The sequence below is a fragment of the Aspergillus flavus genome, chromosome 2 (assembly GCF_009017415.1).
Source record: "Aspergillus flavus chromosome 2, complete sequence".
In the NCBI taxonomy this organism is placed as follows: Eukaryota; Fungi; Ascomycota; class Eurotiomycetes; order Eurotiales; family Aspergillaceae; genus Aspergillus; species Aspergillus flavus.
The window spans coordinates 2,825,010-2,840,759 of NC_092409.1; the positions used below are offsets into that span (position 1 = coordinate 2,825,010).

The 15,750-nt window shown below is 47.7% G+C and overlaps 7 protein-coding genes across 7 annotated transcripts; 4 read left to right on the forward strand and 3 right to left on the reverse strand.

Annotated features, from left to right (window-relative positions):
- Window positions 1–585: 585 nt before the first annotated feature.
- F9C07_2938 (uncharacterized protein) lies at window positions 586–1,731 on the forward strand (the record flags this gene model as incomplete). The annotated part of the gene is made up of 4 exons (XM_041284704.1): window positions 586–750; window positions 847–1,133; window positions 1,186–1,402; window positions 1,462–1,731. 4 exons carry the CDS (start codon window positions 586–588, stop codon window positions 1,729–1,731), a joined length of 939 nt encoding a protein of 312 aa, XP_041142728.1.
- Window positions 1,732–3,518: 1,787 nt separating this feature from the next.
- Window positions 3,519–5,704, forward strand: F9C07_2937 (putative Hsp70 chaperone BiP/Kar2; the record flags this gene model as incomplete). The annotated part of the gene is made up of 4 exons (XM_041289661.1): window positions 3,519–3,700; window positions 3,760–3,924; window positions 3,978–5,083; window positions 5,139–5,704. The coding sequence occupies 4 exons, from the start codon at window positions 3,519–3,521 to the stop codon at window positions 5,702–5,704; spliced, it is 2,019 nt and encodes a 672-aa protein (XP_041142729.1).
- A 386-nt stretch (window positions 5,705–6,090) lies between these two features.
- Window positions 6,091–6,742, reverse strand: F9C07_2936 (DUF967 domain protein; the record flags this gene model as incomplete). The annotated part of the gene is made up of 2 exons (XM_041289650.1): window positions 6,091–6,630; window positions 6,707–6,742. 2 exons carry the CDS (start codon window positions 6,740–6,742, stop codon window positions 6,091–6,093), a joined length of 576 nt encoding a protein of 191 aa, XP_041142730.1.
- Window positions 6,743–7,413: 671 nt separating this feature from the next.
- On the forward strand, window positions 7,414–10,201 carry F9C07_1239454 (uncharacterized protein). Its single transcript, XM_071507828.1, has 6 exons — window positions 7,414–7,568; window positions 7,639–7,757; window positions 7,825–7,869; window positions 7,969–8,597; window positions 8,682–9,430; window positions 9,489–10,201. Exons 2-6 carry the CDS (start codon window positions 7,721–7,723, stop codon window positions 9,727–9,729), a joined length of 1,701 nt encoding a protein of 566 aa, XP_071363776.1. The 5' UTR covers window positions 7,414–7,568; window positions 7,639–7,720; the 3' UTR covers window positions 9,730–10,201.
- Window positions 10,202–10,488: 287 nt separating this feature from the next.
- On the forward strand, window positions 10,489–12,073 carry F9C07_2225726 (C6 transcription factor; the record flags this gene model as incomplete). Its single annotated transcript, XM_041289640.1, has 3 exons — window positions 10,489–11,234; window positions 11,290–11,743; window positions 11,792–12,073. The coding sequence occupies 3 exons, from the start codon at window positions 10,489–10,491 to the stop codon at window positions 12,071–12,073; spliced, it is 1,482 nt and encodes a 493-aa protein (XP_041142732.1).
- Window positions 12,074–12,161: 88 nt separating this feature from the next.
- F9C07_2054304 (chaperonin 10-like protein) lies at window positions 12,162–13,447 on the reverse strand (the record flags this gene model as incomplete). The annotated part of the gene is made up of 4 exons (XM_041289651.1): window positions 12,162–12,643; window positions 12,697–12,775; window positions 12,834–13,201; window positions 13,282–13,447. The coding sequence occupies 4 exons, from the start codon at window positions 13,445–13,447 to the stop codon at window positions 12,162–12,164; spliced, it is 1,095 nt and encodes a 364-aa protein (XP_041142733.1).
- A 724-nt stretch (window positions 13,448–14,171) lies between these two features.
- F9C07_2932 (uncharacterized protein) lies at window positions 14,172–14,585 on the reverse strand (the record flags this gene model as incomplete). The annotated part of the gene is made up of 1 exon (XM_071511035.1): window positions 14,172–14,585. One exon carries the CDS (start codon window positions 14,583–14,585, stop codon window positions 14,172–14,174), a length of 414 nt encoding a protein of 137 aa, XP_071363777.1.
- Window positions 14,586–15,750: the final 1,165 nt, after the last annotated feature.

The following is a 15,750-nucleotide window of genomic DNA, read 5'->3' on the forward strand; positions in this document are numbered from 1 at the left end:
CGGCGTGTTCATCGAAAAAATTCGGGTGACTTCGAGCCAAAAAAACAAGACTAAGGGTTGCGGAGTTGAGCCAATTGGCTCGATCTGGGTTCGGGAACATGTTTAGTGTTCAGCCTAACCTAGGGACGCCTGTCCCGATGAGAAAAGGAGCAGGAACCTCCACCAGGAACGGAGACATGGCAACACCCACATTGGCCAAGATGACCGGTACGAGGCATTTAAACGGTCTAGCCTCAACCCGGTCGGGGGAAACCCTCGTCGTCCAGGAATTAGGCTTTGGTTGTCGCACCATATTAACCGGTGGAAATTAATGGACGTACGACTATCCCCGCAATTAGTACGAATACGTCTGGCCTCGTACCACAGGAGTTCCTCGTCGAGCGTCTACCTGCCGACACTAGTTACTGTACTTACTGCACCCCAGAAACCATATTTCTTTCCACGTTCCAACCCGCACGTGCCCATGCTTACACCATGAATTCTTTTTATATACTTGATCCATTCTTCTCACGCGCCGCAAGTTCGACAGTCAAAAAATCATAATCAGTAACCCAACCAGCCTGGTCATGGTCTTTCCCCCTCTCAATGTCTCCGTCTGAGGATCGTATCACCCGGCCCACAGATCCTGATGATCTTGTGTTGGAGGCCTGGGGACAGGGCCTCATGGTCGGTTCCCTGGTGGTGATGGCCGCGGTGACCTTTGCGAACATGAAAAGACACATTCTGTTGCATAAACTGATATTCGCCGAGGTATGTTATGATCTTGATGTGGTAGACTTGTGATCCCCGGAACTTTCCACAGTATCCTCTGTGCGCGGAGTGCTGACGAGTCGCGATGCCATCTAGCTTATTCTCGCTATGGCCCATGGCACCTTCATCTTCCCCAAAGAACCCGCCTACGGATGGTACCTCTCCTGCAGTGCTATCGGACTGAATGTATCCTGGACTCTACATAATGTCATTGCGTGGATGAAGAACAAGCCATTCCTGAGTCGCAGGGTTTCGCAAGCTTATATCATCACGGTCCTGCTGGTCCAGCCATACTGGGTGGTCGAAATCTACGCCAATTTCACCTACTTCAATAACATTAATAAGATCTTCCTCACGACAAGGCCAATGGAGCCGCTCTTCCGGTAATCTCACCCTCTTCTTGCTTCCATCCACATCATGCTGATCAAGTCACAGGGACCCCTGGTGGGTCTTCACCACCTGTTCACTCTTCTACACTATTAAGCGCTTATACAATTTTGGCATCATTGAATTGGTAACTGTGAGCCCACGGTTCGGGATTATGCTAGCATCGATGTGCCTTTCCATTGCGTTCATTATCATCGATACGTGTGTCGTTCTGAACGCTTTCCCGGCCCATACGCTACCTACTGGAGTTGAACCATTCTGGAAGGTAAGCTCTCCATCTCAGATAATCCTCCGGTGGACAGCTACTAAATTACATTTGAACAGCTGTCATTTATCTTCAAATGTCTCTGCGACACCGTCATCCTCGACGACTTCAAAACAGCACTTGATCGAATGCGAAACTACTGGCTACGGAAACAGGCAAGGAATGGCGAAGTCCTTCTTCCAGAAACTCAATACGAGCCCGGCAGTCGCAGACATGAAGAGGATGACCTCGAGGCGTTTGGTAGTGGGAGACGGGGCAGTGGACTCAGAAAGCCCGATTCGGCGGTCCCGCGAGTTCACACAAGGGAAGATGTGGGTATAGCTCTTTGATTATGCATATGTAATCCTGCATTTTGTTTGCTGATGATAATGATTAACTCGATGATATCCACCCATTGTTTCTTTTGTTTGAAAATATACTTTGGTTAGGCGAAAATCTTAGGAGTTGATGCACTTAATTTGGTCACTGTCTGAGGTAACAAAGGTCCTTCTATCATAACGTGCCAAAAAATCCTATTAGATGATCTGCGGCGAATGATGTAAAGGTTAGATTCTTTATCTCTTTAAAATAGTATTGGCCAGCCTTAGCGTAGCCTTATGTCAAGATGCGACACAAAGACCACGCGGTAGTCAAAGAAAGCGTTCCTTCAAATAATCTGTATTAGAGGGCCTAGAACCTTTGTTTTACCTTTTTGTCCTTTTTCATTTATTTATGTTTCAAAAAAATTTGACCCGAAACTTCGACATCCCGTTTCATGTTTTCGTTTCATATTAACCGAACAAGAAGCACTTCCTCAGGTGTTTTTAGATATGGCAAACCGCGTGACAGCGCCACCATTCTTTGTCTGAGAGAGAACCCTACGCAGATCACGGAAAGCGTTTTCAAAGTCTATCTATAAAAAGAATTCATATGCTTGGTTAATTTGATCAATGATATCCGTATAATCAAGCGACTTGCTTGCTTTCATCCTATCTGATAACCTCTGAAAAACTGGTTTCAACTCTTGCAAGACGTTTGTTGTCTCTACTATCTATATATTGCCACAACGCTGGCTTCAATCGTTCTTAGAACTTCATAGAAACAATGAGGTGGCAAATGTTCAAAATTGAAGGCTGAAATACATCCACTAAAAAAGTAATAGGGTGACGATGAATAATTCTGCAGACAGTTGCGAGTTGCTTTTGAGACTACTGATAATAGTGTGATGACCTTGAACTTTACCTGTCATATTCATTCGGGAATGTCGTAAGGGGTGGGTTCAGTACAATGAGATGTCTAATGATAGACTAGTCTATTGTCAATAGTCCGTTGAGAAGCATGACATGGGACGTGATACTAAACAGTAAATATGATATTGTTACGATCTCTATGTAGAATAGATAGTAGTAGGGGTGTCATCCTCCATTGTCTGACAAGCAGATACCAGCATGTGGCCACGTGTAGGGATGTTGTGCAAGTCATTAAGCTGCAGAGGTCATGACTTCACAGTGACTAGAGTTGAGTAACTTGAGATATGGAAAGTACACGGTGTACTCAAGGTACAGTACAATTGGAGGTTGACGACGTCCTTTGTCCACGTATCCTAAAGGAGCATATGGCCGGGGGGCTGAAAAATAGGGCAACTTCAAGAAAGATTACCTAACAGGGGCTTCTAGCCAATGAAACACATTTCTAGTATGTTCGGTGGACCGCTTGCAGAAGATCCATGAACACTTTGGGGCAATTTCTACGGCAGAATACAGGGCGGTGGCCAAGGCGGATGGGTCATTCTGGTCCCTGAAAGGCGATGCACCAATCACAACGCGAGGAGTAACCTGCAGAGCGATGGCCGTACCAGCCATGCTGTCCTTTTCTCTGGCCTCAAGCATTTTAAAAAAGCTGATCTCTTCCTCTCACGTCCTTCGTTCAGCAACTTCTCTCTTTTGCCTCAACTTTCCCTTCCTTTTCCCTTCCATTCCGTCGCCTGTGGTTGGGTTCTCTTTTTCTTCCTTTTGCTTCTCTTTCTTGAATACAGGAAACTGTATTGAAGCACAAGGGATTTACTACCAACACGTCTCCCGATAATCACACGCGTGCCCCTTGGCGAAGACCACCACTCGATATACACATAGGCACAATGGCGCGACTATCGAGTCGCAACGGTGCGGCCAAGCCGTTCACTGCTTGGACTACCATCTTCTACCTTCTCCTTGTTTTCATCGCGCCCCTGGCATTCTTCGGTACCGCACACGCTGAGGAGGACTCTGTCCAAGACAACTATGGAACTGTAATTGGTATTGATTTGGGAACAACCTACTCGTATGTTCTACAGCTGTGAGACAAGATAAAGGCGTTGCAATGACTAACTCCATCAACAGTTGTGTTGGTGTGATGCAGAATGGAAAGGTCGAGATTCTCGTCAACGACCAAGGAAACCGTATCACTCCTTCCTACGTCGCTTTCACCGATGAGGAACGCCTGGTCGGTGACGCCGCTAAGAACCAATACGCCGCCAACCCCGTCAGGACCATCTTTGACATCAAGTGAGTTTCTCGGGTTGGTTCGTATCATGAATCGGTGTGCTAATGTTTCCCAGGCGTCTGATTGGTCGCAAGTACGATGACAAGGATGTCACCAAGGACACCAAGAACTTCCCCTTCAAGGTTGTCAACAAGGATGGCAAGCCTGTCGTGAAGGTTGACGTGAACAAGACCCCCAAGACCTTCACTCCTGAGGAGGTTTCCGCCATGGTCCTCGGAAAGATGAAGGAGATCGCTGAGGGCTACCTCGGAAAGTCTGTCACCCACGCCGTCGTCACCGTCCCCGCCTACTTCAACGACGCCCAGAGACAGGCTACCAAGGACGCTGGTACCATCGCCGGTCTGAACGTTCTCCGTGTTGTCAACGAACCTACCGCCGCCGCTATCGCCTACGGATTGGACAAGACTGGTGATGAGCGCCAGGTCATCGTCTACGATCTTGGTGGTGGTACCTTCGATGTCTCCCTTCTCTCCATTGACAACGGTGTCTTCGAGGTTTTGGCTACCGCTGGTGACACTCACCTTGGTGGTGAGGACTTTGACCACCGTGTCATGGACTACTTCGTCAAGCAGTACAACAAGAAGAACAACGTTGACATCACCAAGGACCTCAAGTCCATGGGTAAGCTCAAGCGCGAAGTCGAGAAGGCCAAGCGTACTCTCTCTTCCCAGATGTCTACTCGCATTGAAATCGAGTCTTTCCACAACGGCGAGGACTTCTCTGAGACCCTCACCCGTGCTAAGTTCGAAGAGCTGAACATGGATCTGTTCAAGAAGACCCTCAAGCCCGTTGAGCAGGTGCTCAAGGACGCCAAGGTTAAGAAGTCCGAGGTTGACGACATTGTCCTTGTTGGTGGATCTACCCGTATTCCCAAGGTCCAGGCTCTTCTCGAGGAGTTCTTCGGTGGCAAGAAGGCCAGCAAGGGTATTAACCCTGATGAGGCTGTTGCTTTCGGTGCTGCCGTCCAGGGTGGTGTCCTTTCCGGTGAGGCCGGTACCGAGGATGTCGTTCTGATGGACGTCAACCCTCTTACCCTCGGTATCGAGACCACTGGCGGTGTCATGACTAAGCTCATCCCCCGTAACACCGTTATCCCTACTCGCAAGTCCCAGATCTTCTCCACCGCCGCTGATAATCAGCCTACCGTTCTTATCCAAGTTTGTAAGTTTACCTTCTGGACGAAAGCCTTCTAGCAACCCACACTAACTGATAATAGACGAGGGCGAGCGTTCCTTGACCAAGGATAACAACCTCCTCGGCAAGTTCGAGCTTACCAGCATTCCCCCCGCTCCCCGTGGTGTTCCCCAGATTGAGGTCTCCTTCGATTTGGACGCCAACGGTATCCTGAAGGTCAGCGCCAGCGACAAGGGCACTGGCAAGGCTGAGTCCATCACCATCACCAACGACAAGGGTCGTCTCTCCCAGGAGGAGATCGACCGCATGGTCGCTGAGGCCGAAGAGTTCGCTGAGGAGGACAAGGCCATCAAGAGCAAGATCGAGGCCCGCAACTCTCTGGAGAACTATGCCTTCAGCTTGAAGAACCAGGTCAACGATGAGAACGGCTTGGGTGGCCAGATTGATGAGGACGACAAGCAGACCATCCTGGACGCCGTCAAGGAGGTCACTGACTGGCTCGAGGACAACGCTGCCGAAGCCACCACCGAGGACTTCGAGGAGCAGAAGGAGCAGCTGTCCAACGTGGCCTACCCCATCACCAGCAAGCTCTATGGCTCTGCTCCGGCTGATGAGGATGACGAGCCCTCTGGGCATGACGAACTGTAAAATATTTAGAGGGATGTATGGAGTTTTATCTTGCTTTATTGGCTGGTTTGAATCATTTTTTATTTGACCTCGACACATGAGGTGGCAGGAATAGCATGATACCTTGAATATTATCTTACTAGCATCAATCACAACATTCTCCATCCCCAGTTGTAAATCTGTTTCAACAGGTAGAAACTAGGCTAGTCTCCCAAATGGCAGAATTCCTAACTGTTATATTGTACCTCACAAGTTTTGAGTCAAGAATGTGGCATGCAATTCAATACTGCCAATATTAAGCCGACTTCAAAAAATCCGACTTCAAAAAATCCGACTTCCCTAGTACACACTATATATATACACGAAGTAGCTGATAAACTAGCTATACAACTAAACCAACTAAGCCATCACTGTCCACCCTGCTGGATAAACTCTTGAATGGTCTCCAAAACAACCTGATGGTCATCCTCCTGCTTCAATCCACTAACAACCACCACGCCAATAACACCATCCACGCCCTTCACCCGCACGGGGAACGCCCCACCATGGATCGCGAAGTCATCTGCCGCCCCTCCACCACCGGTACTCGTCAAGGCGTGCTTCCTCACAAACGCCGCCTCTACCTGATCCGCCCCCAAGCCAGTGCTCGTTAGCATCTTATTCCGCATCAGCCAGCTCGACACTCCCCACCGCAGCACGGTGTTGCGCTTCCGCCGCACCCACACCTCATTATCGGCGAAGGTCCCCGGTTCCGTGGCGGCTTGGAATACAACATGTGGCTCGGACCCGCCGGTTAGCGCAATGGAGATGAGAGCCGGCTTGCGCTGGTCCGCGGGGAGAGAGAGGATTCGGGATCGGAGCGCGAGACCGAGCGACCAGGCTGTGTTGGAGGTGAAGGAGGGGAAGATGACGGCGGCGGAGGACTCTTGGGCTGTGAGTTCGCGGGGCTGCGATTTTGTGTTAGTATGTGATTGTATATGGTAAATTTTGTATAGGCGTGGTGGGGAATTGAGGGGAAGTTACATCTTTGCTCGCGGGGGCGAGGGGCTTGTCTTCCATTTTGGTGGTGTAAGGTTGTTCAATTGAGAATCTGGTATTTGTGTGTATGGAATTTGAAGATCAGTGATTGAGAAAAATTCCAGGGCTCTTTATATTTTATATAGTTATTCTGGGTGGGGATGTTCATGACCACCGATTTAGATCTCATGACGTCGGTTCCGTAGGAGATTTAGACGTTGTGCTGGATGGACCTTCCCAATGGTTGGGTGGATTCGGTACTAAACTGCTTCTGGTTAGCGGCCATGCTATGTCTGTTTCTGGATTGGGTTGTCTAGGACAAAATAGTCTTATGATTGAGATCCTCTACTTCAAGTTGACTTGTAGATGGCTTGCGATACTTCGGGATGTGAGACATAAATTGGAGCAATATGTCTCGGCAGAAGCTGCAGTGACGGTTTCTGTGTATTTAACTGTCCTTCCCAATTCTAGCTGACAAGACTCCGGCAGGCAATGTTCCCACTCTTGTTTCTGGGTCATCGGCCAGATGAGGAATAGTCTGCCAAAAACTCCAAGTCTTCCGATGAAGGGTCCACGGCAACTGTCGACCAACAGGCCGAGTCGGTCGGTATCAATGGATAAAGTCTTCGCAAGCCGAAATTAAGAACCAAGGCATCGGTATGAGGTCCAATTGATCAAGACGGGCCAATACTCTGCCGTGGATCCGTAAATTCCGGCCGAAGGAAGAAGGATACCAGTCCTGTAGCCATCCACTCCGCCGGCACATACTTTACTTCGTTGCTTCTTTGTTCGGCATATGAGTCCGCAGTCTGGCGAAGCCCGACCTGGGCGCCCGCGGAAGGCTTGCGATTCATGTTATTTGCGTAAGGTGAGCAAGTGCTATCGGTATCCGCGACCGTTCACTCAAAGGTAGCATGGAGGTGCTGATTTGATCGTAGATTAAATGCGTTGAGAAAAGCAACGCCGCTAAATGCGATTGGTGTCTACATCAAGGGCTAGAATGCACGTATATAGGCATAGATGGTCGACGAAAGCGGAAAGCAGATGATCCTTCTGAGTAGAACAACCCCTCATGCTATCCCACAATTTTGCTGCCTCCGACGCGACTAATATCACGCTGGTAGAACTGAATATACGCAGAAACACGCACATGCTAAGATTCCTGACGAGTACGTCTCGGTGTTCCATAGTGCTCGTCGATCAGAGACGAGTGAGTAGGAATCAAGCTCTAAGATGTCGTCTATAGCAGCGGCTAATGTTATGAACAGATGGAAGCACCTCTGTTGGTGGTTATGCGAGCCATCACCTTCCTCAAGCTCAAGTTGTTGAAAGTCATGAGCTCAGTAATTATGACGGGGGCTTGAATGCTCAAGACAATAGTAGCGCATTCTTTCGATATTATGGGATCCCAGTTTTCTCCCCCATGGGGCAGAAGTGGATTCAGTCCCACCGTCGGACTTCTGAGATACTTAAGACACTTCTGTCATTTGGCCTCCCCTGGGGGAGTTATCCTTCTCACTCAACCTCAGAGCAGGAAGCAGGTGGCAAGTCATGTGGAACCCCCGTGGAATTACCCGACAGGTTCGTCACTGAAGCATGCATAGCCTTCTATAAGTGTGGTAAAGTTGGCCTGATCTACCCTATAGCCGACATGTCCCTTTTGGAGGATTCAGTGAAGACCGCCTATTCTCCTTCAAGTGATGAGTCTCCTCAAGCACTCTCCATTGCTAAAGCTTTTGTACTTTCCTTCGTTACCTTTTGCTCCGCTGCAGATCGCAGGGAGCATATGTCATATCCAGTCGATGGTGAGCGATGTGCCTTTGAGGCTGAAAGTATGCTCTCCACTGTCCATGATCCGGCACATAGTCTTGGTAAGTTACAAGTTCTTTTGCTACTTGTAAGTGTTCCCTCCTTTAGCATCTGCTTTGAATATCAATACTCCCCCATAATACTCTCGATACACGAGCTAATCATGAAGAAGCTTCTATTTCACTTCTCGCAGGGAAGATTAGAGCTGGCAAGAGAGCTGATGATCTCTATCGCTCGCTCAGCGAACGATCTATCTCCAGCCATGAGGCTCTCTGAACCTCCTTCGAGTCCAGAAGGAACGGTGACACCATGCTGTACTAGTTACAAAGAATCTGTCTTTCGAACCCTCTATTGGAACATCTTCATGCTCGATAAGGAATTGGCCTTCCGGACGGGTACACCAGTTCTTATGCTTGCCGAATCTTTGATACCCGCTTCACTAAACACGACGGAATCACCAAATGAGTACCTTTCAAAACTATTGCCTACGCACGACCCTCAAAATTATCGTTCGGAATCTTCCATATCCCATTTAAAGCACAGCCTGATTATGTCAAGGGTATACTCGGAGCTTTATGGACCACAATCTCTTAAGAAACCCGACACCGAAACACTGAGAACTATCCGCGCTCTCGACGATGAGCTAGAAGAATGGCGGCTCTCAGTGCCCAGAGCTTGTCGACCCACCCTTCACATTTCCGATCTCCCCACACAATCCACTACAGACGTTGAACTTCTCCTGATCAATCTGAGGTATCACCACAGCCTAGGATGCATCCATCAAGCAGTGAGTCGATGCCAACCATGCGGTCCCATGACAGAGGCTCTTCGATCGAGCCTCAACCTGTCAGTTCGAGCAAGTGTTTCATCTCTGGAAATCCTGTGCGCCACACGCTTCACCCTAAATAGAGAACTCTTCTGGTAGGGTACCCTGAAACCCTAATATTTGTGCTAGGATGCACATCTGACATCTCATCAGGTTCATTTGTTTCTATCTTCTTTCGGCGATCTTAAATTTACTATGTAAGATCATCACCGAACCTTTCGATTTCGATAATCCGGAATGCATGAGGATTCTCAAGGATACACCCGTAATCCTACGTGAGATGGATACTCATCAATTGACTTCCACCGAGAGACGACATTTGGATCTTATGATTCTTCTTAGTTCGGAGCTCAGTGCTATGGTAGAGGGTAGTAGTGTTCGGAATGGTTCATAGCATGGTGTTTCTTTTCTCTTTCAGTGTTTCTGTGATCTTGTAAATAAGGACATCTGTACCTTTGGTTGACTCAAGATCCGCCAAATGGTAGTTTTGTCTCTATATTAGATCTACATGCTATGTCATCCTCACCCTCGATGGAACAATATATCGATGACTGTGCGCTATATCTCTTGCAAGAAACCCAGGTTTGGATGTGTATCCACTCAATAGAAATTTATACCGATAGGTAGACAGATCCAAGTATTTTGTCATACTAGATCACACCTATAGATTGACTCCCATACTGAGGTATACTATTCCCCTTGCTAAAAACAATTACAATTTTACCGTCATAATAGATGGACATAGTATGGCTACGACTGAACAAATAAGGATATCTTTGCATTGTGCGTGTGCGTCTCGTGTGCCTTTAAAAGACAGTGGGGATCTTAGGGATAGCAGCTATAAATGACACGACCTATTCAGTCACTGTATCACGATCAATTTCACAGTAGACCTACTTAGTTACTTCTGCAATAGCATTAATAATCAAAATCTCACAGTGACCGACATTTAATATAGCTCCAACGAAGAATATTCTACATAAGCCCTAGATCCCATAGTCGACGGTCTAGATGCATGCACAGGTCCAGTGACCGACAATCAATTTCCCCTCACTCCAACACTCTCTCCGCATACACTTGCCATACATTATCCCCCATCCCGTTCTCCACTACAGCCATACCGTGCCTCCTACCATCACATACTCCGCACTCCATGCGCCCGAAACTCACCAAGCGAGCCTGCGACGAGTGCATTACCCGCAAAGTTAAATGCAGCGGCGCCTGGCCCTGTGACACATGTCGCAGTGCTCCAAAACAGGTGAAATGCACATACCTCAAACCGGCGCGTAGAAGAGGTCCGAAAGTTAGACGTCAAACGGGAAATATCGAGTCTGTGAGCTCCGTTTCGGAGACAAATGCTTCCACTTCGTTGAATGGGGGTGCTTCGAACGAAAGTCATGATGGACACAGGACGATCTCTCGGCCAGTTCTCGAAAAGGTGGTGCGTTGGTACCAGCATTCATCGTACAGTGTTTGGCCTGTGATTGATGCAGAGGTGCTTGTGTGGCGATTCGCGGATGGTGATGGCTATGATACTAGCATTTATTGTCTTGCCACAGCGCTTTGCGCAGCGACGATGGCGCAGTTGCAGCTTCCGCCGTTGATAGATGATGGAGGACTTGTCGATTGTGCGGCAATGGCAAGTGAGTGCATAAGGGTGCGTGAGGAGAGCAATTATAGAGAAAATCTCGATATGAAGAGTATTCTTGTTTCTTTTTTCTTGCATGTCTATCATGCCAAGATCAATAAGCGGAATTCGGCAATGATGTTCATACAAGAAGCTATCTCTGGAGCGAGGCTTTTGAAATTAGATGAGTGGGACTGTGGCACGAGGGCCGGTGATGATAGAGTCATTGCGAACGACGAGATTTTGTTCACTCTTCTTTGGGTCACGGAGAGGTAACGTCACCTTTGTGTTTGCGAATGCGGGTAAAGTGGATGTTGATCTTCTCAGGGGCTATGCAATGCATCTTGGACTCTTGCCATCGTATACAAGTCCGATTCGCTTACCGGAGAGAATATATTTAGCAGGCAATGAGTATGCTCAAGGCTTACTGGAGCTAGCTAGGCTCTTCGCGGCTTTTGATAGCGTCTCTCTTAAACGGAGCACCGGCACTTTGAACCCTGATGCCATCTCGGCCGATTGCCTTACAGAGACGGAAGCGGCGTTGTCCATGCTTTCGCTAGGAGAGGGTGGCAGGGCCTCTGTCCGTATGGCGGACTATTGCATTACCAGGGAATGGATGAGGACTATCATCTGGCAGGAAGCATTGTCTCGACAGATGTTATCCTCTAAAGCGTACGCTGAGCTTCTTACATTCAAATTCCCAGCCCGCGTCAGTCGTGATCTTTTGTATTCATTACAAGGTTTCTCCGAGTCTGATTTGTTGCCTCTAGGTCGTGATCAGGTATGTTAGCCTCCTTCTGTTTTGACCGTAGTAGTAACATGAATGCAGTTGTTAAAATGTTTCGAAGTCACAAACTCACTTGCCGATGTTGTTTTACATACGCCCTCAGTTCCATCATATGAGCTTCGATTAGGACCTCAGGACTTTCTGCATGCTTTGTACCAAAAGCTTCTCCCGTTTTTAGAGCAAGATGTTATGCTTAAGTCTATCTTGCATGCGAAGACGGCCGAAGCTTTGGTGACCGCACCTGCTCGGTTGTTAAGATTCTATCATGAACAAACAGCGGATGACGAGAGCATCATGAATGAGTATTTGGATCTCCGTATATAATGCGGATAAATTCAATTCACAAGGGCTCGACGAGACTTCATAACTAGTCGCACACGCAGAATACTCTCTCTGTGGATAATTATGGATGTTACTCCGATACCTGTAGCACGATCCTTCCTGCAATATCACCGTTCTCCATCTCTTCATATACCTGAGGCAACTCTTTAAACTTTCGGACTTTAATTTCGGGTTTCACCACGCCACGGCGGACCAAATCGACAGCCTCCATGCATTCCTTCAGTGAGCCTACAAGATTTCCGGTGATCCTAAGTCCCTTGATCACAATGGTGCAGATCGGCGTCTCCAACACCGGTCTGCCTGGAGGAATGCCAACGCAGCTCAGCGTTCCGCCGACACGTAGCATTTCGCAGGCGCGAGCAAAAGCCTTCGCGCTTCCGGCTGTAACTACGACAGCGTGCGCCCCAAGCCCAGTGATTTCATGGACGCGCTGGACAGGGTCAGTCGAGGTAAAGTCAATAAATTCAGTGGCTCCGAGGCCAAGGACAAAATCACGTTTGTCCGCGGCATCAACACCAATGACCAATGCTCCTTGAGCTTTTGCATATTGAACTGTTCAAATTAATATCATATCGAAGCATGCAGCTCTAATTTCGGCGGCTCACCAGCCAAATGCCCAAGGCCACCTCCAGCCCCAACAACGACCAGCCAGTTTCCAGCTCTGATGTTAGCATTTAGAACCGCCTACATAGGGTGTCAGCATCTCTTGCGGTAGCAACAGGGACATGGCGCAGCCACTGACCTTATAAGCTGTAACACCGGCACACAAAACTGGTCCAATGACCACCGGGTCAATATCATCCGGCAAGATCGTCAGATAATCCGCATCAAGTGCAATGAACTCTTGGAAGCTGCCATCTTCATGGTGCAAATGATTTGTACTCTTGATGCAATACTGTTCCGTCCCGGCGAGACAGAACTCACAACGTCGACAGATCCGACTTGAGAACCGGATTCCCACAAGGCCTCCGACTTTCAAATCAGAGCCACATCTGGGCCCGAGTGCCACGATCCGGCCAACCCCTTCGTGGCCACCGACATGAGGTAGTTTGATCTTGGTTATGGGGTCGCCAGATGGACCAGCTGCAGTACCGTTCTTTGTATGGAGGTCTAATATCTGCAGATTAGCATATTTGCATATAATCTGAGTCACCTTTGCTATAATAATGAAGGAAAATATAAAAACTCACCACTTTGACAAACACCTGTATACAAGACCTTCGCCAGGACTTCATCCTCTCCGGGTGTAGGAACTGGATATCCCTCACGAAACTCAACGTTTCCACCCAGCTCCGAAACCAGAGCTACAGTTTGAGTGGAAGGGATAGGATCAGAAGTTGGCTGACGGGCACCCATGATGAATCTAGATATTGTCTTTTCAGTTGTCTCTTCAATCACTCGATGGAGGACGAGAGTGGAAAGCCATAGTATAAATAGGTCTCTGGGTTCCAAACGTGAACCATGCTCGTCTTCGTACTCGAATACTGGGTGAATGGTCATACGCATCGCTCCTTCCTATTATAGGATGGAGCTTGCTGGATGGCAATTCTCCAATTGGTTGCTTTTGCCATGGGGACGTGGTAAAGCTTCAACGCAGCCCGGAGAATTGCGCGGGAGGTCAACTCCCTGTAATTGCCAATACTGTAGATTTGAAAATTACTCATCGGACAAGTTCTCTGTTCTATACAACGTACCAGAACTGAAAGCTTCCCGTACATCATTTTTTATAATTTTCCTAATTGATTAGAGTATAAGTCGAAATATAGTCTCTTTTTTCTCACTCTCGAATGGACGTATTTTAATACTATTATCATTGATTTGATCTATGGATCCTGATGAGTGTGGTACTCTATATAACTAAAAACAGCGGGCTACATTTGACAGGAAATTTGGGATTACGAAAAAGTTCTTCTTGTGGCAGACAAGCTTCTGAATAGATCTTGAGATGTTTTGCCGGAGGACGAGGAAACAGAAAGCCATGGTTTGCGTCAGCTGAAGCAGTAGCAGCAATAGTGATGTGTGCGTTCTTATATATGGAAACCATCTGTGCTGATTCCTGCTCCCAGTCCTTTTCATCATCCTAAATGATGCAGAGCCTATCGACCCAAAGGTAGGAAAAGCCCAGCCGTCGTGCAACCTCAACGGCATCACTAATGGTCTTTGGTAACTGCCAAGCCGATATTGATTGAAGATACTCGTGGTAATTTCCTCTTGTCGTACAGAAATCTGATGACAAGCCCGAGCAGTAACTAAGGGCAGCATAAAGGCCACGCTTGTTGCTCTCCTGCTCCATGAGCCGGAGCTTGACCCGCGGACCTGAATTGCTAATACATAACAGCCTTCTCAGAAGTGGCTGGGGTTCGAAAGTGGGACAGCTGTGCTCCTTCTTGCACTTGTTCAACCAGCTTTCAAGAACAGGAAAACTCTCATTGAACTTGTCTGGTTCGCTACTCTTCCATATAGCCCTTTCACTCTGTGAGCCTGGGTCGCCCATTAGCCGGAGTTGCGCCCACTTGTTGATTAAATTTCGATAAGTTTACTTACACCCTGGCCTGTTTGTACCAAGAATTGCGCTGAATTTCCTTCCATCATTGTATGTTATCCTTATCACGCCCGTACGAGTTGTACCAAATAGCGGGCCATAATTGTCAGGTAAGAATACGGACTTGCATCCCTCTACTCTGATTTGATTAAGTGTCCCTGCCCTGTAGCTACCGCATACAGTTCAGACCACGTCTTGAGGATGTCTATGAGACATTCACACATGATGCATCTCCTTGAGAACCCACTATCTGGCACAAATGGTTGGGGGTAGCCCTTCATGGTTAATACACAGCCTTCACAGAGCACCGTGGGGTATCTTCGATGAATTGCGAGAAGAGCATAAGATTTCGGTAGTAACACTCGCGCAGGGCGTTCATTTTGTTCTTTGCCGAGCTTTTAAAAAGGAACCTGTCGGCCAAATTCCCCTGGGCGTAATACCTTTTCAAAAGAATGATTTATTCTGGTGGTTAGAAGTACGGCTATATATTGATCTAGGTAGGTAGCCTGATGTGATCTATCGGAGAACCAGAGTCTCCTTGGGTCTTTTTGTTAGCTCATCGGAGGTCTACGAATGCTACTGATAAATACAGGTCCTTGGGGTCGGGGCGGGGAATGCATGCAACGTGTTCTACAGTTATAAGCCCTAAATTCTCCGGTAAGCTTTTCCCGCGTCAGATATCATATTCGCCTCGCTGGCTGTACTTGCAATGCCATGATGCCTTACCATTTGATATGTGCCTATCGGAGTTGTTTCGCGGGATGTATGAGTATCCTAGTGGTCAAAAACTTGGCGATAAATTGCCCAATTGCCCATTGATACGCACTACGTCCAACATGCATTCAATTAATTAGACTAACTCTCGACCTCAACATTTGCAGTCGCCTACAAGCGTTCCTCATACATGTCTCATACCACACTATATACTAGTCACTACGTCCATGCATAGATTGGTTTCAACTAGTTCAATATTTATGCGACCACGGTTACGGAAGCACAAAGCCTCTCTAAGGACAGGTACGTTATTCTAGTAATCATTATATAGTTATGAGTTAGAATATTGTACGTTACCAAGACTGTCGTATACCCTCACTGTGAAAGCTTTCCGAAGGGATAT